The sequence below is a fragment of the Bos indicus x Bos taurus genome, chromosome 3, assembly GCF_003369695.1.
Source record: "Bos indicus x Bos taurus breed Angus x Brahman F1 hybrid chromosome 3, Bos_hybrid_MaternalHap_v2.0, whole genome shotgun sequence".
Lineage (NCBI taxonomy): Eukaryota > Metazoa > Chordata > Mammalia > Artiodactyla > Bovidae > Bos > Bos indicus x Bos taurus.
The window spans coordinates 40,447,061-40,473,027 of record NC_040078.1 but is presented as its reverse complement, the minus strand read 5'-3'; the positions used below and the strand labels follow the sequence as shown (position 1 = coordinate 40,473,027).

Here is a 25,967-nt window from a genome sequence, read left to right as displayed (position 1 = left end):
AATCTGCATTGCTCTACTTCCCTGGTTATTTGTCAGAGAATCCAATGGTTGCAATCAGTTGGAACCACCTAGTCATGTACAGATATGAAAGTATGTGCTGACCATGCCAACTTGGCAGCCTCTCTATATCTTTAAATTAGTCATGTCATTCCATTCTATGCAGGAAAGTATATCCTTATGGTCTTATGTTACATGGTCCCTCCCCATACCCTCCACTCCAGCACTCTCCTGGTAATACACATACTCCATGAGAATGGAGCCTGAGCTACCATCTTTGTAGTCCTGACACCTAACACAGTGACTGCACAAAGAAGGGGATCATTTAATTTTCTCAGTTATTAAACAACTTTAATCCTGAACTTTCTTATATCATAAAAAGCATTATATACTGAAAATTGAAAGCAGAAATAAAGTCACAACTTTGAGAATGGTAACAGAAGAAGAAACACCAGTTGAAAATGTAATATTTGAAAAGTATGGCATTTTTGATTTTGTTGTTGTTCAGTCTCTAGTCATGTCTGACTCTTTGCAATCCCATGGACAGCAGCATGCTGACTTCCCTGTCATTCAGCTTCCCTGTCATTCACTATCTCCTAGAGTTTGCTCAAACTCAGGTCCATTGAGTTGGTGATGCCGTCCAACCATCTCATTCTCTGTGGCCCCCTTCTCCTCCTGTCCTCAATCTTTCCCAGCATCAGGGTCTTTTCCAATGAGTTGGCTCTTCACATCAGGTGGCCAAAGTATTGGAGTTTCAGCTTCAGCATCAGTCCTTCCAATGAATATTCACAACTAAGTTCCTTTAGGATGGACTGGTTGGATCTCCTTGCAGTCCAAGGGACACTCAAGAGTCTTCTCCAATACAGTTCAAAAGCATCAATTCTTCGGTGTTCAGCCTTTCTTATGGTCCAACTCTCACATCCGTATGTGACTACTGGAAAAACCATAGCTTTGACTATAGGGAGCTTTGTGGGCAAAGTGATGTCTCTTCTTTTTAATATGCTGTCCAGGTTCGTCAGCGTCATTTAATTTCATGGCTACTGTCACCATCTGCAGTGATTTTGGAGCCCAAGAAAATAAAGTCTGATTTATAAGTGGTCAAATCCATTGAAAGTGAAAATCACTCAGTCATGTCCAACTCTTTGTGACCCCATGGACTGTAGCCTGCAGCTCCTCTGTCCAGTGGAATTCTCCAGGCAAGAATAATGGAGTGGATTGCCATTCGCTTTTCCAGGGGATCTTCCCAAGACCCAAGGATGGAACTCAGGTCTCCTGCATTGCAGGCAGATTCTTTACTAGCTGAGCCATCAGGGAAGCCCAAAGCTATTAAAATATGCTTATTATAAAACTAAAATTATATTTTCATTATATAATTTGACACTAAATTGAGAAGATAAATATTTATTGGCATTTAGTTTGTTACATGCTATGAAGAGGAGGATTTTCTTTAAAAAGCATTATCAATATCATGATCAGTTGATTTACTTATTTTATGCAGAACCACTTCTGTTTGACAATAAGGTATGTATCAGAAGATTTGCACATAGCAGATAAATAATCTTTCACTTGACTTCCAGTACACTGTAATACAAACTAGGCAATCCTCATTTTTATATACATTTATTTCCTATTTCAGAAGGTTCATGAATCCTTGGTTGTGCATCAAAATTATATGTACAGCCTTATAAAGCAGTTATGCTTGGATTCTGTACAAAATCTACTCAATCAATATGCACAGGGATGGGACTGGAAATGATTGTGATATCAAGCCATAATTGAGTACTCCTGTCTTATTGACTTTAATAAAAATGTCTTAATTATGAGCTCATTAATTCACTCAATGAATGTTTACTGGCCATCTGTTATACTTCAGGTATAGTGCTGGATGCCATTCTATGACAAGGTTTCTGTGCTTTAGGATGCTACACAAGGTCAATTATCCTAGTCTCCATGGTTAAGAAGAGGTATTCCTAGAGGAGATAATAATTAAACTCTGTGTAAAAAAAGTAATGGTAAGCAGATTGGGAGAGTATTCATCATAAAGACCATAGTTTGCTTGGAGACAAAACAGAGACAGCCATTTCCAAGAAATCATAACAGTATCAGCAAAAATCTGTTAAGTATATTCCACAGACACTGCCAACAACTTATTTACATAATTTATATCCTATCTCAGGTTATCGATTAAGTTATTGAAAAGCAATTCATCTGAGCTACAGTCAACATCTTTACCTTATTCAACAAAAATTTTCCAAATGTTTACTATGTGATAGGTTTCAATCTGCATGCTTAGGGCAAACGAAATAAAGCAGATAAAGATACTCATCCTGATGATTTTAGTGGAACTAAAATATACAATGGATAGGAATAGAATATTAAAAATATATTTTTATCCAAAACAATTCTATGGCTATAGACTATTAATCTTATTAAGCACTTGAAATTTTAAGTACTCCTTCTTAAAGATGGTACTTCATAGTAACATAATTATATATGCAACATGCAATTTGCTTTCTAACTTGAAGAACTATCTTACTGAAATAATCATAATGCAATAAATATAGATAGGCTACTTTTCCTAATAGTCATTAAGCAAAATTAGACAACCCTTAATATCATACAAAACTGAAATAAAGGTTTGAAAAATGATATACGACAGGGTTTTCTCAATTATTACTTTTACAGATTGAAATCAAATTTGAATTAAACTTTCCTGTTCACCAATAGACAAGTGAAATGATGATTTATGTTGCTGTCAAAGCAAAAATATGACTTCATATGGCATTTTATCAGTCATACTACTATGTTAAAGCAAACTACAGTTTTAGAGATAGTATGGTCAACTGAAAGCTTCAAGTATATAAAAATATCTTTGGAGAGAATGTGCAAAACTATTTTCCAAATGAGGAAAGCTGGAAAGAAGTAGCAATTTATTCACTTTCAGAGAGTGAGTAAAGAAAAAGAGGGGGGGGGGGGACTCTAATCACTGTTAACAACATGACATGAGGAGGTCACTTTACACCACTCCAAGTTAACTAGATTTTAACCTTGTTCCAGTCTGATGAGCAAAGCAAGAAGGTAATTAGTAATCTAAATGGTGACTATATCATATCCTGTGTTCATTCTGGCATCTTGGCAGACACTAGGGAAAGAAAACTAAATCACAGTCTTTACCCTCCAGCAACTCCTAGAGGAAGGCTAATATATAAATGAAGAACTTTTAAAATAATTATAATGTGTCCTTTTTTTTTTTTTTGCAGACCATGTATCTTTCAGTTACATTCCCCTAGCTGATTACATTCAAACAGCTTTTAGATAATCACATCTGACACTTTATACTGAAGGTAATAAGCTTACTCCCATACATCAATCCCCCAAAGTGGAATAGAACTGTTGTTCCTTGTAATAGATCCTGATTAGAACAGGCAGCAATTTGTAAGTGTCCCTGTTACTTAATGAAACCAGGCCAACCCCAAGCTGAACCTTGAACACCTACAGACAAAGCTGTCAATTTCCCCTTTGTCAAAGAAATAAAGTAACACATGCTAGCTTCCATCCACTCCCCTTTGGTTTTCTGCCATCATTAAGGCTTAGATTTGTCCCTAAAATGGGACGAGTGACAGGTCCTTCACCAATGAAATTTAGCGTTAAGCTGAAGAGTCACTTGAATTATGACATCATCTTTCACCAAAATCTCTTTATATTTTTCCTTGGTAGTATTCAAGTTATTTGCACAATTTACATGATATTTACAATGGTTACAGCTGCATGATTTGCGCATTATTGCTAGGCCCCAAGGCACCATAATCATAAGCATAGTCAGGGAGGCTGTGCAAAAGCGTTAAGAATATACAATAAGACTTTTCCGGGTGGTGCAGTAGATAAGAATCTGCCTACCAGTGCAGGATACAAAGATTTGATCCCTGATCCAGGAAAGATCATGCCACATACCACATGCCATAGAGCAACTAAGCTTGCGTGCCACAACTACTGAGCCTGTGCTCTAGACCCTGTGAGTCACAACTACTGAGCCTTCATGCTGCAACTACTGAAGCCCACGTGCCTAGAGCCTGTGTTCTGTAACAAGAGAAGCCACTGCAGTGAGAAGCCAGGGCACAGAAATGAAGAGTAGCCCCGAAGAGTAGCCCCCGCTCACCTCAACGAGAAAAAGCCTGTGTACAGCATTGAAGACCCAGGGCAACCAAAAAAGAAATAAATAAAATTATTTTTAAAAACTATTTATATATAAAAAGAATACACAATAAAGTAAACATGCGCAAATGGTCAAAAGCAAGAGCTCTGGAGCAAGATTGTCTGGGTTCAAATCCTGGATCTGTCACACAGTAGCTGTACGGTCTTAAGTAGGACAATTAACTTATCTGTTTTTCAGTTTCCTTATGGGTAAAATAGAGATGGTAGTATTAGCTTACTTCTAAGACAACTGTCAGAATGAATGAGATTCTATACAAAAATGCTTACAAGGAGACATATGCATTCAGTGTTAGAGCTTCTATATCTGTCTGGAGTAGGCAGCTTGAGTTAAATTTTGAAGTATGAGAAAGTATCTGCTAGATGGATGAGAAGGAAAAATACATTCCTGGCAAAAAAGAATAATGCGTTCCAGGACAGGGGAGAAGACGGTCAAGAGGTTTAACATGCCTAGTGTGCAGGGTGCATGATGTTGGAGTGGGAAACCTGAGTCTGAGACATACAGAAGGGCACTCTACATCATGCTAGGCCATCTGTACAATACGTTTGTCCTCAAAACCAGTGAAGTATTTCGAAGGTTCATCAGCATTCAAAGAGTGACAGCAAGTAGAAGGCTGTACTTCACAGTTAGTCTGAAAAGAGAGTTAAGGGCAAATACCACAGGTGGCGCTAGTGGTCAAGAATCTGCTGGCCAGTGCAGGAGACGTGAGACCTGCGTTCAATGCCTGAGTCAGGAAGATCCCTGGAGGAGGGTACAGCAAAACCCACCCTAATATTCTTGCCTGGAGAATCCCATGGACAAAGGAATCTGGTGGGCTACAGTCCATAAGGTCGCAGAGTCAGACACAACTGAAGTGACTTAGCATGCACCACTAATACTTACGACTCTCCGCAGTGGTACCTAAGAGCACAAAGTAGGAAAATGTGCTAGAGCTTCTTACTAGTTTTGTCAGGAATTGCAACTACTGCTCTTTCGTAGTAGTCATCCTTTCGGGAAATTGTTTGTTAAAGTCTGAGTGAGAAAGGAAAGCCAACTGCCTCAACAGTCTAAGGTTTGGTCCTATAAGCCCGGATGTGAGTTTACCAGTCAGATAGAGGGAGGACGCTTCCACTGACATCCTATACGCTCAAGTTCTATGAATAGGGACCTTCATTGGACTGTACAGTACAGGGCCATTCAAGAGCAATTAAATTTGGTTAAAATAAGAAAGAAATGCTTTTTAAGGAGAAAAAGAAAAGAAAATGAAGGTTTGAGGGATTGCAAAAGTTGATTGTGCTGAAGCACTTTTACACAGGTTTGTTTTAGTTCTCAATTGTCAAGTCGTATTTAAACTGGTCTCTTACTCTGAAATACGATAACCTTTCTTTTCTCTGAGTTCTTTCTACTAAATTAATAGCACTGTCTCTAATTCCATGCGCAGCAAGCAAAGAGTTTATTTTACCAGATAACAGTAGGTCTGGTGATCAGCCAATGTCTAAAGAACCACTAGCCAAGTCAGTAGTAGGCCAAAGACTGCAACTGATAAATAGATACTGCTCACTAAATCACTTTAAAATTGTTTCATCTTCTCTACCCAAGAGTATTATTCATGTTGAGTTCTGACACAACTGAAAGTAAAAAAAAAAAAAAATCACAATTATCTATAAAAATAAAAGCATATTAGGGTTTTAAAAGGAGAAATAAATAGATACATTAGAATACAGAAGGTAGTTAAAAAAAAAAAAAGCAAATCCCTTTGGGTTCTGAATTTAATTGCAAAAGAAATCAGTAGAAAAAAGTCCAAATTTAGGAAATTCATTATAGCGTAATTTTAGTATACATTGAATACTGTATTTAAAATAGACTCTTCAGGAAGAAAGCGTAAGAAGCAATGTAACTTTTTATAGCACCTGTGTGTACCTCTCTTCTTTGCTAAGGGACAAAACTTCAATGCTCAAAAAAAAAAAAGTTTGATTTCCTCTCACCACTTCCAGCTCAGGTCACATTTCCTCAGTATTAAATGGGAGAAGTGGAGGAGTAAAAGCAGAAATGCAGATCAGCCCTCAGTCCCAACTCTGCAGTTCCCCTGAATTCCTAAGATCACAAACCAACTGCACTTTCTCCAAAGGTGGACAGGAAGAAAAGTGCATTTAGGATATAATATGATTCTGGCTTTTAAATACCTAAACATCATCACTAAAAATTATATTGAATGACAGGGCTGGGTCAATATGTATAAAACCCTGTATTCATATAAAACAGAGTTAGTCATATGTAGAACTATTAATTTCCTTAGTATATTCTTCAGGACCTTAAGGACATGTACTGAATTTCCCGAAAGAGAGGAAAAAACTTCATGGTTGAAATACTAGCTCTATCTTAGCCATTGCCAGCACCGCATACCATGGTAGCCCCTGAAAAGGAAGTATTTCTCTATAAATTAACTATCCATTTATTCCCAAAGTAAAAGGTGATTATGTACTTTTAGACACTTTGACAATCCAAAAGGAAAAATTTGAATTAGAATTTGCACTACTAAGCGCATCTGTTATTTTTTTCCCAAAACTGACTGCTTGTTTGGAAAAAAGGTTATCTGTTAAACAAATAACCCGTATCAAGTAAAAATCAATTCATTATCTGACTTATTAATAAAAAAACATACAATTAGATATAATATGTATCACCCAATCAATATAAAATCAACATGAAAAGAGAAATTTGACATTATTTGTCTTATTTGAAATAAACATATAACTTTCTTAGCTTCCTGAAAATTCAAAGTTGTACTGGGTCCTCTATTAGGAACTTTAGAGAGGGAAAAAAAAAAACTATGTTCATAATCCAGCAACAAATGTATACAAAAATATTTTATAAACTGTTACACTTTTTACATTGATACAGATCTTATAGAATCACATAATTAGGTATATTAATAATACAAATTATCAAAAATTACCTATATCTAAATTTAGAACATTGAGGAATTATTAAATATGTTCTATAATCTCCTGTGTTTCTTTGATTCATCATTTTCACTTAATCTATCCTCACTAATCTAAACTCCAGCACATATATTTAAGCAATATATGTCATTCTACATTTCACAAATACATACAAATTAATAATTGTTTATTCTATTAAGTCTCAGACTACTATTATTTAAAGATACTTTATCATTTTTGCAGATTTCATCCTACTCATTTATGGAAAATCTTGACTATTATATGAATATAGTTTTTTTAGAGACAGGATTCAGTTAAGAATTTTTCTGTGCCTTAGTTTCCTCATTAGTAAAGTGAGAAGGTAGTATGGAGTTGCAATTTTTATAAGAATTTCTATCTCTAGCATTCTCTTTAAAAGAATCTAAATACCTTTTCTTCTTTTGAAAAATTCAGCTTTTTATTACACACTCTCACTGAAACTTGATTCAAATCCATTCATTATCACTACATAGGTAGTGCCTAAATAAGTTAACCAGAGCGAAGAAAAATGTCTCAGAAAAGAAACAAAATTTAAAAATAGAAAGACAACTACTTATTTTTTGTCAGAAATCCTACCCACAAATTTGAAAAGGGGGCCATATTTGCCTTGCTATATTTTAGTGATAACTTGAATAATGTGCCCCTTCAATTTTAGTCACAAATCGAAGCAAACATAGAAGCTAAAATTTAATTATATAAATCATAAGCAATCATACTATTTAGATATATACATTTCTCATTTTGCAACTTCATAATTTTATTTAAAACTCTGCGTATACCTCTTACAGAATTATTTTTATAGATTTTAACAAAGTATTAATTATAAAGTTAATTGTCACATTAAAATATTAATATACTTAATATTAAAACTAATAGACAATTTTGTGAAAGTGTCTATAATTAACTGAATATATATGTGCCACCTAAACTAAGGTTATCTGTATAAAAGATTCAGGAAGATGTTTCTCATGAGCTACCTACTTTTTTTCAGTGTTTATTACAGACTTTGTTGATTTTGCTTTAAAAAACAAATGAAAACACAATATTAATAATCATAGAAGATACTTCATTTGCTATCAGAAGCATATCTGATTTTTAACTGATTTCTGATTGAGTAACCTAAGGGACAAGCTTGATCTCTTCCCAAAGTTGGATTAGCACATACTCTGGAAGCCAGCACCATTTCACCTGCTGATCCCAGGCACTCAAAACACTTCAGCAGGAATCACTACCAACTACTGACAAGCTTCGAAAATTCTTCATAAAATTAATCAGTGTTTTGCAAGGCACAGTATTGGCTCAACCACCAAAGGTAGAATACCATTTTAATTAGCAACAAAATGATTCAGTCAGATATTATATTTTCTTTTTACTCAATTTAGCTTAACTCCTTTAAAAACTGCTAAAACCATCTATCATAAAACCACCAATCTGAACACAGTCATGAGTTATAGTCACTATAAATTCCAGGTAAATTTCAGGTTCTATCTTAATAAGTACTGAACTAACTGAATATGAAATCTATAAATTCATGAGATAAAACATTTATATTAACCATAAGCAAGTATATGAAATATGATCCTGAAGTTAATGCAAATAAATATAAGAAATAATGCTTACTCTTTTCTTCTTATTAAACCATAATAAATACCAAAAATTTTTAAAGTAAGTTAAAGATTACTAAATTACAGAGTTTGGATTTGCAAAGTAAAATAATATGACTGTGTGAATTCACTGACTTTCTTTTCATTCACTCCAAGAAATTTTCTTTGTAAGGTTTTCTCTGTAAGATGCATCAGGATCCTAACTACATATTTTTACTGCATATTTTTAGAGTCCAATTTATTATGAACCCAGAACTTTTTAGACTTAAGCATTTTTTAATCCAAGAAATACAAATTTTAGATAAAAGTTATCTTTAAATTATCTTTCAGTTTAACAGTCAGATCATACCACTGCAACTCAGAGAAATCAAATATATAATATATAGTATTATATATAAATATAAATATATAGTATATTATATAGTATATATATATATATAGTATAATTCTGGTATACAATATCTTATTTAGAAACTAACTCATTGTTACATCAATTGCAAATATAAAGGCTAGCATGAGAACTGGATGGACACTAAGTTTATTTTTCCTTTGTGTGATGATTCAGGCTAGTGTTTCCTTTTTAAGCATTAATATAGTATTTCCTTTTTGAATTTCATTAGGTGGTAAGAATGCCTACAAAAGTAGGTTTAAGTAAATATAGTTTCCTTCTAAAGAATAAGCACCTAGCAATTTGGTGAAATGAACACCAAATCTTAAACAATGTGAAGATCCAAATAACCATATAACTTTCAAGATATTTCATCAAAAATAACAAACAGAAACTACAACATGATCTTTAAAGTTCCCTACTTCTCACTTTAGATGGTTTTGTAATAATAGAGAAGTTTCTTTTACCACCAGTTATTTGATGTGGTACCAAGATGTTTTGTTTAAAAGAGTTTTAGGTATGCAGCTAGATTTAAATGAGAAAATTATGCATCACAAGTGTATAAATTTGACCTTTCTGATCTCCTAAGAGCTTTAAAGAAGCCCCCGTGTGGAAGTGAAACATCTTCAGTGAAATAATCCCTGAATACCTATAAGTCTCTCGAGTTTACAGTGCATCTGTCTTCACTGAAGAAAGTCTTAGTTTCCATATTAAAAACAAAAAGCTGCCATTATGATACTTGTCCCAAGTTTGGACGAAAGAAATAGCTGGAAAAGTTCAAAAGGAAACAGTATACCTGTTCTTCCTTAATCAAGTGTCCTTTTTCAGGATCATTGTACTTAGAAGGATTTTAGGAGGCCTTATATCCTGAGGCAGTTGCTTTAATTCCAAATAATAAAGACAACCAGCAGAGGGCAGACCTGAGGACAGAACCGACCAATCCCGCTGGTGACCAGGTACCAAAGGTAAAGTGCAAACTTTTGATAGATTTCACTTTCAAGACTCTGATATTTATCTTTTAAAATGTAGAAATGAATGAATCAGCATGACTTATTCAAAAATTCAAAGATAGTCCTAATGAGTCTCTGACTGTACTATTCGCCAGGAAAAGTCACAGAGGAATAAGCCATCCCTGCCTGCTCCTCAGGAAGGTGAACAATCACAAAGTGTGGGGAAGAAATACAGACCTGGCTTCGCAGAGTTCGGCCTCCGGGAGCGCTAACTCCCACAAAGGAGAACTCAGATCTTGGCACCCACCAGGATCAGACTCAGGTTTCTGCTAAAGCCTGAGCCTTTGGGGTTGACAATTTGTTTCTCCCTCAGCCAATCATCGCCGCCCTCCTTCTTACCCCTACTTCTCTGCACACCCCGACAAAGCTTGCTTTCCTACTATAAACTGTTTGGGCTCCCTTAACTCCAAAGGAGACCGTCCTCCCGCCAGCCGTGTCTACAGCACCTAACGGACCGCTCCAGCCAGATGCCTTTGCGGGAAAGGGCGGGGGAAGGGGAGGGAGGAGGCGGAGGGGAGGAGTGAAGTCGCTCTCCCTCCTCGGGTACTGACAGAGCTGCAGTCTTCCCAGCAGGTCTGGTCATTGAATATTTGGTGGTGCCACGTAGGAACTTTTCCTTACCTCTCTCCTCCCATCCCACCCCACGCCCCCTCCCCTTCCTTCCAATCCCTATTCCTCCGCCCCCACCCCATTTGCTTGGCGAGTTTCATCATTCTCCAAGAGAACTGCACGTCCAACCTGCAAGAAGAAGTTGAGGGTGGGGGGTCACAGAGGGGAGGAAGGTGCAAAATCCCGGGAAGAGTGTTCTTCCTATCTCCATCCATTTCTTTTAATCTGCCATTTTTTCCCTCTTACTATCTCTTCAAGATCACACACACACACACACACACACACACACACACACACACAAAGTATTCTCAGTCTTCAAGATTCATTCCCCCTGGTCTCTCTCAAATCCTTAAAACAGCTTGTTTCTCACTTTGTTCCAGACAAAGAACTTTATCAAGGCTCATTTTATGCCCTTTCTCTATATTCTCTCCTCAGCTCACCTTTAAAAAAGACTTCCATTAGTTAGAATCTGCAGAAACCAGATGTGTTCAAAGGTAGTCTAAGGACCTTTCCTCAGACAAAAGCTTTGTACAACTGCCTCTGTGTTCAAGGTAATATTTTTCCTCTTTTCAAAGCCCCTGGAAGGTGGTGAAGGGCATTTCAGCAGGCTCTGTGCCTGACAGATCTTTTTTCCTGCTACCTCTTCTCCCATTACTGTCCCGCCTACATCCATCTCTCTCACCAGTCTTCACTTCCAACCTGGTGGCAGCTACAATCTGGATTTTATTTGAGAGAATTGTTTGCGGGGGAGGGGTTGGAAGAAGGAAGGGGGGAGGGGCACAGAATGAGAAAGACCGACAGCAATCTCCCACCTCCCCCAAACCATTTTTTCTTACCTCCTCTGACCTCTCTAGCCTGGAAGAGGAAAGTCAGTGCGAGAGTTGTTATGGTGAAATCCCAGAGCCACCGTTTCGTTTTCCACCTAGAGGACCACCGCTCCATCTCCGAGCCCCGCACTCACAACTGTGAACTCAACCCACGAAATCGCGATTGCAGACCTACTTCGTCCCTTCCAAGGTATCGTCGGGGATGTTTGCTACACAGCCATTGGGGAGGGAGAGGGGGAAAAAGTCAAAGGGCTTTTTCTTAAATTTGATGGTTTGCTTCCTTCCTGTCTCTCGCCCCCTCCTCTCCCTCTCGGCTGGCCCCGCCGGTCGGGACCCTCCGATCTGTCCTCTGCGGGGCCCTGCCTTCAGACTGACGGCAGATGAGGGGCTTCAACCAAAAATCTGAGAGGACTGCGTGCCCCTAAAGGCTTCATGCCGTCAGTGGGCCGGACGAGAGGCTCCGGGCAGCCCCCTCCCCCGCCCACTCCCCTCCCGCGCCCCCCTTACCCCGGGCGAAACTGACAAGCCCGCTGAAGGTCAGACCCAATCACACGCCTAGCGGACGGCCCCGAGCCCGCCCCCCTTTCCTTTGCCGGAGAATCAGGTCTCCCCGCAAGCCCAGCCCACCAACCACCCTCCATCTCCCCACTCCTCTCCTCCCTCCTCTCCTATCCAAATCCCGGAGAAGAAATGGGAGGGAGTTACGGGGGACGCGTGCTTGGCTCCAGCACTTTGGGAATGAAAGGAATTGCAGGAGAGCCCCAGAGTCCACAGAGTTTTCAAGGAGCTTCTGTATTCAATAAAAACAGCTACTTGTCTACTTGCACCCGTCTGTGAGCCTCTCCTCGTCGGCGGGGGAGGGGAGGAGCCCAGCGTCTGAACCGCCACACCGCTGGAGTTTTGGGCTGCCAGCGGTAACCTTATCCCTGTGCAAAAATCTGCTTCTTATAGCAGACGTGGAACCAGCGGATTCACTGCTCTGCCTGCTCCGAAAAGCATTTTTTACTATTATTTTTAAACAGAGAATTAAAAGAAAGGGATGAAGGTGAGATGGAGAGACCCCAGAGGTCAAAATCCTTGATCTTACAGGGAAGCTCTCCTTCGAGGTCTGAAACTGACAGGTTTCTCTCTTGAATGTTTGAATTCTACGCTAGCTTCATTCAGAGGCAAGTCTCTTAAAGAACTGAACTGTACTCTGAGGCAGGAGGAGAAAGAAATATATGGGAGCTGACTTTAAGGGGGTGAGTAATTTAATTTTCCAACTGATTCCATACTGAACCAGGTTGAGGGGGCAGAGGGAGAGGAGAAAAGTCAGGGAAAGCAACTAGCGGAGATCTCAAAGCGTCTAGGCCCACAGCTCCTATAAAGGGCCTCAGGAGCTGAAAATATGGTCACTCCACATTGAAACTAATGAGAAGGGACAGATTTCTAAACTCCTTCTGCTTACTCCTCCTCCAAGTAATCCACTTAAACCTGGAGTATAGGTTCTTCAGTCATTTTTTTTCTACATTTAAATTATCCCTTCCTATTGGCTCCTTTTTGTTCTTTAATATTTCTTAAGATGTTTCTCAAAAATTTTCTGGAACAGAGCCCAACAAGGTGCCAGCATACATTAGGGATTCAATAGAGATGGGTTGAGTGAATGAATACATTTTCGTGTTGGTAAAAACTGGAAGCTTTGGCCAGGACCTATGCTGAGATTTTAAGATATTTCAAGGCTTAAGAGTTCTCAGCTAAGTTCATGAGATGCATATGTCCATTAATGTTTAGGAATCTAATTTTCTACTAGTTATCAAAAAATGGCTCATGACCCATGAGATTAACAAGATATTCTAACTATGTGGTTTAAGAGATGAAGGTGTTCAGAAACTATACGAAGTCCAAGATGGAATTAATTGTACAAGGACGTGTATAAGAGACATATCAAATGAGGAAAGCAACTAAAAAATACTTTCAACATGACTGTTCACTCTGTGACAAAGAACCATTCCCACATCAAGAAATTTACTTCTTAAAGATAATAGGTTAAAAAAATACTTTGCATTGATAATGTTGCTGGCAGAATGTTTGAGATGCCTTATATCAGCTGCAGAGAAATATTTTCAAGTTGTTAACACAATTTAATAAAATAATTAAATATCATACAGTGTTTGAATGTGAAATGTAGGATTAAAAATTAAGAACCTTAAGGGGGCTGAACAACAATAAAGGGAAAAATATACTGAAATTTATCATCTTCATTATCCTTCATCTTCTCTCTCTCTCTCTTTTTTTTTTTTTTTTTAGAAACAGTTTATTTTTATCTTCTCAAAATGACAAAATGAAAAGTCTGTTGGAATTTTCAGTTAACAGTTTTTTTTTTGAAACCTGAATTCTTTTTGTCCAATTCTTTGTATATTTTTAAACTTATTTTCGAGGTCTTCTCTTAAATGTAAAATAGTAAAATGAATACAGAGTTTGGAAGTACATCATTTGTGAAGCTAGCAGAATCCTAAGTCAATGCAAGACCTAGAGAGGGTTCTAATGCTTGCAGGAATATGTAGAAATGGTGTTCCAAGCTGTTTTTCAATAGCTTTCCTGATTTATAGAGAATTCTATGGTCTGATACTGTTCTGGGAGGTGAGAAATGATGCAGTCAGTCTAGGAAGTCCCACCTTCTGGTCACATCTCAGGCCTGTTCACAGCAGTGAATGGGTCCTTTCAGGCAAAGTGGTTTGGGTGAATAGAGTTATTACTACTTTATGCTCTCTGTACTCTGTGGTCTGAATTCCTCTGGCCACTGCCCAGAGAAGCATAACCTGAGTCTGAATTAATGCCCTGGAAGGAAATATAGTGGATTCATAGTAAGGAATAATTAATTATATCTTACCCCTCTAACCTGTAGCTATTAGCCAGGTCTGGAGTCTCCTAGGTACCTGCCCGTGAATTTACAGGAGATGAATTTAGTGGAAGGAAGCGTAATGCTAAAAGAGCAAAAGGACAGAGGGAAGCAGAAAGAGAACCACCTCACTACCTTCAATTTCACAGAGAATGACTTGTTTCCTACACCATCTTTCAACCAGTCCTTGCCAACTATTTATACGTAGATTCAAATTATAATGGAATGCGACAGTTTTCCTGACATATAGGTCTTTTATTTGGAGCACAAGTATCTGTGTTACATTTCCCATCTTGTTACATTTAGGAAAATGGCATTTGAAGATATTTGTTCATGTTTGTATAATTTGCTCTGATCGCAAGTCTTTCAAAAACAAGATGAAAACAGTTTAGAGAAAAAATAGTCACATTCTTTATAGTAGTATTTTAGATTGCCCATTTGGCCATATTGGCTTGTCTGGGAAACTGAGAGAATAATTTGATAATTGATTAGGGGCATAGTGGTATAGTGCTGTTCTGTGCTTAATCGCTCAGTCATGTCCAACCCTTTGCGACCTCGTGGACTGTAGCCCACCAAGCTTCTTTGTCTATGGGGATTCTCCAGGCAAGAATACTGGAGTGGGTTGCCATGCCGTCCTCCTGGGGATCTTCCCAACCCAGGGATCAAACCCAGGTCTCCTGCATTGCAGGCAGATTCTTTACCAGCTGAACTACCAGAGAAGCCCCAGTAGCATAGTGGGAGAACATAAATGTTCTAGACAATCTTCAGAGTTCATGGAGCTTTATTAAACATTGTGTGATGCTGATAAATCTCCCTTAATATTGTCAAAAATAGTCCCTAACAGAAACAATAATAGAGACTCGATTGTAAGACTTAAATTACTATGGGCAGAATTAGGTGAAAGAAGTAGATTTTTGAAAAGTTTCATCATCTTTGAAATGATTTGGCATTCATAAGAGAGAGAGAGAGAGATGATACATATATGAACAATCTCTCCAAACACACTAAAGCCATTGTATCTACTTAGACTTAGTGAATGAGAAATTATTACGGGGGTGGGAAACTCTTGCACACATCAGAAATACTTAATACATTTAAAAGAAAATCGTTGTTGAATGTAATCCCTCTCTTACTGTGCCTAATGGTTTGTCTTTCTTGCACTTTTCTGAACTTTAGGTCAATTATTTTAAGAAAGAAATGACTAAGCACTTTGACATTGATTTTACAGTTGTTTTTTTCCTAATACACGAGTGGCTAAAAATTAGTCTCTGTTTAAAAGTGGTGTTGGTTCCTCTTACCTCACAGATGGGCCACTGTATTATAGAAAGTTGGGGGTGAGAGAGGGATAGAAAAGTTTATTTTCATAGTCAGTCTAGCTCACACTTACCCCACAGTGATGACTGGATATTTTTCTGCACGTTATGAAATAACATACAGAACTTGAGAGGAATCTAAATTTAACACAAATCCATGATGAAAGAAAATCTTTATATGAAAAGTTTGGTCTGTTAGAGTGCTGAAGGAGTCAACTCAGAGATGATAGACCCATGCTGTTTAAAAGAAAAGTAAAATCAAATCTAAATGAACCCCAATCCAGCAAGGACAATTGCCTTGTACAATCATGTCCATCTGTGTTAAAAATATCCTGTGGTTAGCTATGCTCACTGAAACTATCATGGTTCTGCTAACAGAAAACTATCATGGTTCTTTTTCATAATTATCCAAAGATAACAAGAGAGGAAAAGAGAACAGAATGATTCAGAGTAAAACCTTAAATATCTGTTGGACCTTTGTCAAGATACTTTACTCTCTGTATCTTTTTTCTTCTTAATTGAATGGATTTGGCATTTACTAAGCTCCTGTGTCAGCAGAAATTACACAAGACTTTTCCGCAAAGTGTTGCAGGACAACATCAACATCTCTACCAATAGAAGTTGAAGATGGTATCTTAAACATTTTAGTGAACTACATACCATGGCCAAAGGAAGTTACGACATCAAGAATATATCCCAATGATGTTTCACTGTATATGGTGTCCCAACTATCATTCGAGTAGTAATTGTCTTGGCTGTTCCTAATTAATTCACACTGGCTGTTCCTAATAAAATAAGGTGGCTGAAGGTAAGGATTTTAGCTTATCTATAGGGATTATTTACTCTTTAAAATCTACACATAGCAATTTCATGAACTTTAAAATTTAATTTTGGTAGTAAAATGAGAATATGTAAATAATTTTCCTTTGATGCTTATTACTTCTTAATATAAATAATAAAACTGACCACATATATCGGTGCACTTTCCAAAATAAGTGAATCCTTTTCTTCACCTCAATGATGTCTACATAGAGTCATCCATCCCAATGGCATTTGTCAATATTTTTTATTTAAAATGAATATTATTTCCAGATAACCATGTGTAATCTGTTTCATGCCTCTGCCATATGTACCAATTCATTTAATTCTGAAATCAAATGCATGTGCTTCAAAAATCTGAAGACTCATACAAAACATATTTCTGAATTATAAACAATATTTTTGTTATTTTTATATGACAGTCTTATACATTTTCTTGTTGCCAAAATGAATGCCAAATATAAGATTTAAGGCTGGTGAATATGGTTAAATGTTGAAATAGATCTGATTTATTAAACATCTGTGATGAATAACTTCAACTTAATTTGTTTTGCAGATCTCAGCGTTTAATAATCCTCCCAATATTATATGTTCTGCCAGTATTAGTATGGTCAAATTATTACACATTCAAATGCTGGACAAACAATAGATCTCAGTTCAAAATTCCACAATCTAATCTATAAGTCTGGAAAATCATATATGAATTTAAATGATTGCAAAACAAGCAGGATTTACTATGAAGGAATACTTTTGAAAGCAAAATACTACTGTCACTAAAATACAAACATTTTTATTAAAAATACTTAATGCTTGTTGTTGTTGTTAGTCTTCATAACATCTTCATGAGGTAAGAATGTATCAATTTCCATAGTTATAAAGTGCTGCACATAAAATAAAGACGATATATAAATTATTTAAACAAAGGAAAACATATGCTAGAAAAGAACATTAACTTTGTTCTTTCTATTTCAAGACTTTGGGAGTTTAACTGTCAGGCTTTTATGCCAGCTCATGGTGTCATTCAAGTTATCTCTCAAAAAATGTGTATAACAAAATTCATTTATTCCATACTCAATGCAATTTCAAAATATATTTGCTCTTAAAAGTCAAATATAGATAGCAATTCTGTAAATGAAGGCTACTCTCATGGGAGTTTGAATCCTCACTCTGCGACTTGCTACGCATGTAACTGATTGTCAGTCACACACCATTCTGAATCTTTGTTTCTAAATGTGTAACATATATTTAGCATCTACAGGCTTGCTATAATGAATTTTTGAGATACTCTGGTGACTGGTACTGAGTAGTCCTCAGTAAAAAGCTATGTTTGAGCCTTCCTTGGTGGCACAGTGGTGAAGAGTCCACTTGCCAATGCTGGAGAGATGGGTTCAATCCCTGGTCCAGGAAGATCCCACATGTCACTAAGCCCGTGCACCACAGCTATTAAGCTTGTCTTCTAGAGCCCAGAAGTTGAAACTACTGAGTTCACATGCCACAACTATTGCTTCTTCACCAGCATACAAGTTTCTCAGGAGACAGGTAAGGTGGTCTAAAAATCACTTTTAACACCAGTATAAAAGTTAAAAAACAAAATGGTTAAGAATAACTAGCAACAAGAACTAGTTAATGAATACACAATATAAAAATATGTAAGTAGTGACATCAATAACATAAAGTATGTTTGGGAAATAAAAATGAGTTTTATAGGTTCCCTGGTGACTGAGACAGTTAAGAATCTGCCTGCAATACAGGAGACACAGATGTGATTCCTGAGTTGGGAAGATCCCCTGGAGGAGGAAATGGCAACCCACTCTAGTATTCTTGCCTGGAGAATTCCGTGGACAGAAGAGCCTGGTGGGCTACAGCCTATGGAACCGCAAAGAGTTGGACACAACTGAGCGAGTAACTAACTTAGCTTAAAGTTGGGTTGATATAGGTTTAAAAGAAATGCTATTCTAAATATAAGATGATTTATGTAACTCATGTAATATCATGACTTAAAACAACAACAAAAATATATATTTGAATTTCATCTCCATTGCTGGCACAGGACTCCTAAATCCCTTTATCACAAGAGACAAAGATCATTATATAATGCTAATAGAGTCATTTCATTAAGAAAATACAACAGTTACAGATGGCTCAAACAGTAAAGCGTCTGTCTACAATGCAGGAGACCTGGGTTCGATCCCTGGGTAGGGAAGAATCCCTGGAGAAGGAAATGGCAACCCACTCCAGTACTCTTGCCTAGAAAATCCCACGGACGGAGGAGCCTGGTATCCATAGGGTCGCAAAGAGTCGGACACAACTGAGCAACTTCACTTTCACATGCACTCAGCATCGGAGCACCTAAATATATGACTGGTTGGATCTCCTTTCTGTCCAAGGGACCCTCAAGGGTCTTCTCCAGTACCACAGTGCAAAAGCATCAATTCTTCGGCACTCAACCTTCTTTGTCAATGTATAGTAACACAACTGATTTTGTGTTTGATCAAAGCAGTCAGTCCTAAAGGAAATCAACCCTTAATATTCACTGGAAGTACTGACGCTAAAGCTGAAGCTCCAGTACTTTGGCCACCTGATACAAAGATCCAATTCATTGGAAGAGACCCTGATGCTGGGAAAAATTAAAGGCAAGAGGAGAAGAGGGTAACGAGGATGAGATGGTTGGATGGCGTCATCAGCTCGATGGACATTTGAGCAAACTCTGGGAGACAGTGAAAGACAGGGAAGCCTGGCATGCTGTCGTCCATGTGGTCACAAAAAGTCAGACGCAACTGAGTGATTAAACAACAACAATGAACCATCAGAAAGGAAATTAATAAAACAATCTTATTTATAATAGCATAAAAATAATCAAATTCTTAGGAATAAACTTGACCAAGAAGACAAAATATTTATACATTGAAAACTACAATACGTTGATGAGAGAAATTTTAAAAGACACAAATAATGAAAAGGTATCCACATGCAAAACTGTTAAGATGTCCATACTATCCAAAACAATCTACAGATTTTTGGAGTTTTTCAGATTTTTACAGATATTGGAATTTTTTCAAATTCCAATAGCACTTTAACATAAATAGAAAAAAACAAACCTAAAATCCATATGGAACAGCAAAAGACCCAAAAAAACTAAAGTGATCTTGAAAAAGAACAAAATTTGAGGCAATATATGCTTCCTGTTTTCAAAACATATTATGAATGTTTTATGTAATTAAAATAATACTGTACTGACATAAAGACAAACACATAGACCAATGATAGAGAGCTCAGAAATAAATGGGTGCATATGTGGAAAACTCTTCTTCCACAAGAATGCATAGAATATACAAGAAAAGGATAATCTCTTTAACAAATGTTCTTGGGAAACTATATCCCCATGCAAAATCAGCTCAAAATAGAGTATGAAAATTTAAATGTAAAAGATGAAACTATAAAACTTCTAGAAGAAAATGTATGGGAAAACTGCATGACATTGATTTTTTACAATGATTTCATGGATATAACACCTAAAGTACAGGCATCAAAAGCAAAAGTAGACAATGGAACTAAGTTACTAAAAAAGACTTCTGCACAACCAAGGACACAGTCAAGAGAATTTTAGTGTAAGCCCTGACAATTGAATTTTCTTTGCTTTAATGAAAATGCCTGACTTCAGCTTTGATTGCAGAGGCATCCACTTCAAAGAGGTACTTCTATGACAGTTATATTGAATAAACACATTTCCAGCCACACAACTAGTTAAAAAGCCAGGCTGAACACCATGTAAGGCCTTTTTCTTTTCCCCCCAATATACTGTTTGGTTTAGATAACTAGCCATTTGGGCTATTTTTCTTTTTTCGTCCTGCACTTTGAATTCTCATTCTTATATTTTAAATTTATCAATAGTAATCCCATGAAACCCTAGGCCCCCACTCTTGACTGCAAACAGAAGCAGAATCTCGAGTTTATGCATTCTCTCTCCCTTTCTCTCTACCTGTGACCTTGCTGTGTGGCCCAAAGTGTGGCACGTAATTTCCAGAACTTGTAAGTAATAAACGTTTTTTTCCCCAAATTTCCTTAAGGTTATTCCTGAGGGTGTGTTGGATTCATGCTAAGAATAACCAGGGCCTACAAAGCAGGAAGAAATATTTTCAAATTGTATGTCTGAAAAGAAATTGATTTCCAGTGCATATATGGAACTCCTACAACTCAATGGCAAAAAACACAAATATCTTGATTTAAAACTTGACAAAGGCCTTGAATGGACATTTCCTCAAAGAATATATACAATAGCCAGCGGGTATATGAAAAGGTGCTCAACATCACTAATAAACTGTTGTTCAGTCACTACATCGTGCCCAACTCTTTGCAATTCTGTGAACTGTGGCACCCCAGGCTTCTCTATCCATCACTATCTCCCAGAGCTTGCTTAAACTCATGTCCATTGAATCAGTGATACCATCCAACCGTCTCATCCTTGTTGTCCCCTTTTCCTCTTGCCCTCAATTTTTCCCAGCATCAGGGTCTTTTCCAATGAGCTCTTCATATCAGGTGGACAAAGTGTTGCAGCTTGAGCTTCATCATCAGTCCTTCCAATGAATATTCAGGATTTATTTCCTTTAGGATTGACTGGTTTGATCTCCTTGAAGTCTACGGGACTCTCAAGATCTTCTCCAGCACTACAGTTCCAAAACATCAATTCTTCAGTGCTCAGCTTTCTTTATGGTCCAACTCTCAAATCCACACACGACTACCAGAAAAATCCTACCTTTGACTAGACAGACCTTTGTCGGCAAAGTGATGTCTCTGCTTTTTTAAAACACTGTCTAGGTTTGACATAGCTGTTCTCCCAAGGAGCAAGTATCTTTTAATTTCGTGGTTGCAGTCACCATCTGCATTGATTTTAGAGCCCAACAAAATGAAATATGACACTGTTTCCACACTTCCCCCAGCTATTTGCCATGAAGTGATATGACTAGATACTATGATCATAGTTTTTTGAATATTGAGTTTTAAGTCAAGTTTTCACTCTCCTCTTTCACTTTCATCAAGAGGCTCTTTTTAGTTCCTTTTCACTTTCTGCCATTAAAGTGGTATTATCTACATATCTGTGGTTACTGATATTTCTGTAACCACATGCTGGTGAGAATGTAAAATGTTTTGGCCACTATAGAAAATAGTATGGAGTTTCCTCAAAAGATTAAAAATAAAACTACCATATGATCTAGCAATGTTTCTTCTTAGTATATATCTGAAGGACTTCAAATCAATATTTCAAAAAAGATCCCTGCACTCTCATTTTTATTGCAACATTACTCACAATAGCTCAGATGTAGAAACAACTCAAATGTCCATTGACAGATGAATGAAGAAAATGTGATATATACATACAGCAGAATATAATTCAGTATTTTAAAGAAAAGGAAAGAAACCCTATATTTGGACAACATTAGTGAATCTAAAAGACATTATGGCAAGTGAAAGAAGTCATAGGACAAATACTGCATGATTCTACTTATATGAGGTAGCTGAAATGATCAAACTGTAGAAGCAGAGAACAGGGGGATGCTTGACAGGAACTGAAGTGACAGGGCAATGGGGATAACATTATACTTATATGAGACAAATAAGTTCCAGAGATCTCCTGGATAACCTACTGCCTTTAGTGCACATCATTCTGTGCATCTAAAAACTTGTTAAGAGGGTAGATCTCATGTTGTATTCTTACCACAAAAACAAAAATAAAAAAAGAGGACACAAGAATTATTTTGGAAGTTATGGATATATTAAATATGTGAAATTTTTCTATATTAATTATACCTCCAATAAAGCTGGAAAAATACCATAAGAAGGAAATTGATCATTAAATAATAAAATCAGATTTACTCCGCATTTAATTTAGCTCAACCTCTTTTTTAAATTTAATTTTTACATATTTAATATGTAATACATAAATGGATATAAGATTTGTATATGTATAATGTTTACATATGCATATATACTAATATGGCTCAGCAAAGTTCAATTTCTAAGGCAGTTATTCAGCTGAACACTCTCCACAACTTGGAAAGTGTCTCCGTCCTAAAGTTACCTATGTTATACACTATAGTATCTTCTACAACCCATCTCTTGAGCAGCTTGAATGTATCTTCTTTACATAAGTTTCAGAAAGAGCTCCTCTGAGATTTTAACCACTATGTTTTATTAGGGAAAACTACTGTGCTGCAGTTGGTCTTTTTAGGTTGTAACTCATATTTTTCTTTATTTATTACCCATTTTCTAGATTAGATGGTTTACCTGGTGTTGTAATCCACACTCATCCCTATGGGTTCTAACCCATTAGTATCATGACTGTCTTAGGCATGGTTGATATGCTTATCTATTTATAGCAAAGACAGAGCAAAAAGGAGCCAAGAGTCTGCTGTAGATCAGTTCAGTTCAGTTCAGTCACTCAGTCGTGTCCAACTCATTGTGACCCCATGAACTGCAGCACGCCAGGCCTCCCTGTCCATCACCAACTCCAGACTTTAACCAAACTCATGTCCATTGAGTCGGTGATGCAATATAACCAACTCATCCTCTGCCATCCCCTTCTCCTGCCCTCAATCTTTCCCAGCATCAGGGTCTTTTCCAGTGAGTCAGCTCTTTACATCAGGTGGCCAAAGTACTAGAGTTTCAGCTTCAACATCAGTCCTTCTGATGAACACCCAGGACTGATCTCCTTTAGGATGGACTGGTTGGATCTCCTTGCAGTCCAAGGGACTCTCAAGAGTCTTCTCCAACGCCACAGTTCAAGAGCATCAATTCTTCTGTGCTCAGCTTTCTTTATAGTCCAACTCTCACATCCATACCTGACCACTGGAAAAACCATAGCCTTGATTAGATGGACCTTTGTTGACAAAGTAACATCTCTGCTTTTTAATATGCTCTGTAGGTTAGTCATAGCTTTTCTTCCAGGGAGGAAGTGTCTTTAATTTCTTGGCTGCAGTCACCATCTGCAGTGATTTTGGAGCCCCCCAAAATAAATTCTGCCATTGTTTCCACTGTTTCTCCATCTATTTGCCATGAAGTCATGGGACTGAACGCCATGATCTTTGTTTTCTGAATGTTGAGCATTAAGCCAAACTTTTCACTTTCCTCTTTCACTTTCATCAAGAAGCTCTTTAGTTCTTCTTCATTTTCTGCCATAAGGGTGGTGTCATCTGCATATCTGAGGTTATTGATATTTCTCCCGGCAGTCTTGATTCCAGCTTCTGCTTCATCCAGCCCAGTGTTTCTCATGAGGTACTCTGCATATAAGTTAAATAAGCAGGGTGACAATATACAGCCTTGACATACTCCTTTTCCTATTTGGAACCAGTCTGTTGTTCCATGTCCAGTTCTAACTGTTGCTTCCTGCATACAGATTTCTCAAGAGTGTAATCACTCACCTAGAGCCAGACATCCTGGATTCCAAAGTCAAGTGGGCCTAGGAAGCATCACTACAAACAAAGCTGGTGGAGGTGATGGAATTCCAGTTGAGGTGTTTCAAATCCTGAAAGATGATGCTGTGAAAGTGCAGCACTCAATATGCCAGCACATTTGGAAAACTCAGCAGTGGCCACAGGACTGGAAAAGGTCATTTTTCATTCCAATCCCTAAGAAAGGCAATGCCAAAGAATGCTCAAACTACTGCACAATTGCACTCATCTCACATGCTAGTAAAGTAATGCTCAAAATTCTCCAAGTCAGGCTTCAACAATATGTGCACCACGAATTTCCAGATTTTCAAGCTGGTTTTAGAAAAGGCAGTGGAACCAGAGACCAAATTGTCAACATCCACTGGATCATCGAAAAAGCAAGAGAGTTCCAGAAAAACATCTATTTCTGCTTTATTGACTATGCCAAAGCCTTTGACTGTGTAGACCACTATAAACTATGGAAAATTCTGAAAGAGATGGGAGTAGCAGACCATCTGACCTGCCTCTTGAGAAATCTGTATGCAGGTCAGGAAGCAACAGTTAGAACTGGACATGGAACAACAGACTGGTTCCAAATAGGAAAAGGAGTACGTCAAGGGTGTATATTGTCACCGTGCTTAGTAGATCACCTGATGCCAAATGTATTCCCTTCCCCATTTCATAGCAGCAATGCAACCTTAACAAGCAGAATCAATTTACCTCCGACAAAGTGGTAACCCTTTTCTTGACTCTGGTATCTTAGAAGGAAGAGACAGAAGTGACAGGGAAGCAGCTGTAGTTTAGTTTATGGGACTTTTGCTGTGACCCTTGTTGGAAGCAGTGCCTATCTGGGAACTAGGGTGTCTAATCCCAGGGTTCAGGGCCAGGAAGCACAAATTCCCCAGGTTGGTTCCTATATGGTAAGTGGTAACTGGAATGTAATGGTAAGTGGAACTACTTCTACTTTTGCCCTTAGTTTCCATTCCATACCCAAGTATTCTATCTACTGGTGACACAGAATTATATACTAGTTGTTGACTTAGTGTGTATAATGTATTCTTAAAGATGATGATTAATCCATACAAAGTAGCATCTCTAAGTTGGTGCCTTGGTCATTATCTTCAAAAAACTATCTATCCCATCACTCTCTCAAGCCAGCAACTTCTGAGTAATGCAACATGATATAACTCATGTATCCCATTAACATGCATTCATTGCTAAACTTCCTTTGCTGATTGAAAGTGAATTTCTTGGTCTGATGTAATGTTATATACACTCTGCTGGCAGATCAAGCATTGCATCAACTGGTCATGGCCATGCAGGTAAGAAAGAGATAATATACCTATGGTCATGATTTAATACATTCACGATAAATCATTGCCACTCCCAGAGTGAAATGGGTACAATATTAGCTTGATAGATGGGGAAACAGTGGAAACAGTGTCAGACTTTATTTTTCTGGGCTCCAAAATCACTACAGATGGTGACTGCAGCCATGAAATTAAAAGACACTTACTCCTTGGAAGGAAAGTTATGACCAACCTAGATAGCATATTCAAAAGCAGAGACATTACTTTGCCAACAAAGGTTCGTCTAGTCAAGGCTATGGTTTTTCCTGTGGTCATGTATGGATGTGAGAGTTGGACTGTGAAGAAGGCTGAGCGCCAAAGAATTGATGCTTTTGAACTGTGGTGTTGGCGAAGACTCTTGAGAGTCCCTTGGACTGCAAGGAGATCCAACCAGTCCATTCTGAAGGAGATCAGCCCTGGGATTTCTTTGGAAGGAATGATGCTAAAGCTGAAACTCCAGTACTTTGGCCACCTCATGTAAAGAGTTGACTCATTGGAAAAGACTCTGATGCTGGGAGGGATTGGGGGCAGGAGGAAAAGGGGAGGCCAGAGGATGAGATGGCTGGATGGCATTACTGA

At 37.6% G+C, this 25,967-nt stretch overlaps 1 protein-coding gene, 1 long non-coding RNA gene and 1 pseudogene across 4 annotated transcripts in view; 1 reads left to right on the top strand and 2 right to left on the bottom strand.

Annotated features, from left to right (window-relative positions):
- Window positions 1–11,790, bottom strand: part of COL11A1 (collagen type XI alpha 1 chain) — a 223,393-nt gene extending 211,603 nt beyond the window's left edge. For both annotated transcript variants that reach the window (XM_027536365.1, XM_027536366.1), the window contains exon 1: window positions 11,615–11,790. In XM_027536365.1, coding sequence (XP_027392166.1) covers window positions 11,615–11,720 — 106 coding nt within the window. In that variant the 5' untranslated portion in view covers window positions 11,721–11,790. The remainder of the gene's footprint in view (window positions 1–11,614) is intronic.
- LOC113882370 lies at window positions 3,251–8,350 on the bottom strand (annotated as a pseudogene).
- Window positions 10,374–12,431, top strand: LOC113889549. Of its 2 annotated transcripts, none has more exons than XR_003510285.1 (3): window positions 10,374–10,742; window positions 11,633–11,795; window positions 11,975–12,431. It is a non-coding gene; the product is annotated as an uncharacterized LOC113889549 (long non-coding RNA). The 2 variants fall into 2 exon arrangements; XR_003510284.1 differs by lacking the exon at window positions 10,374–10,742 and adding an exon at window positions 10,899–11,329.
- Window positions 12,432–25,967: the final 13,536 nt, after the last annotated feature.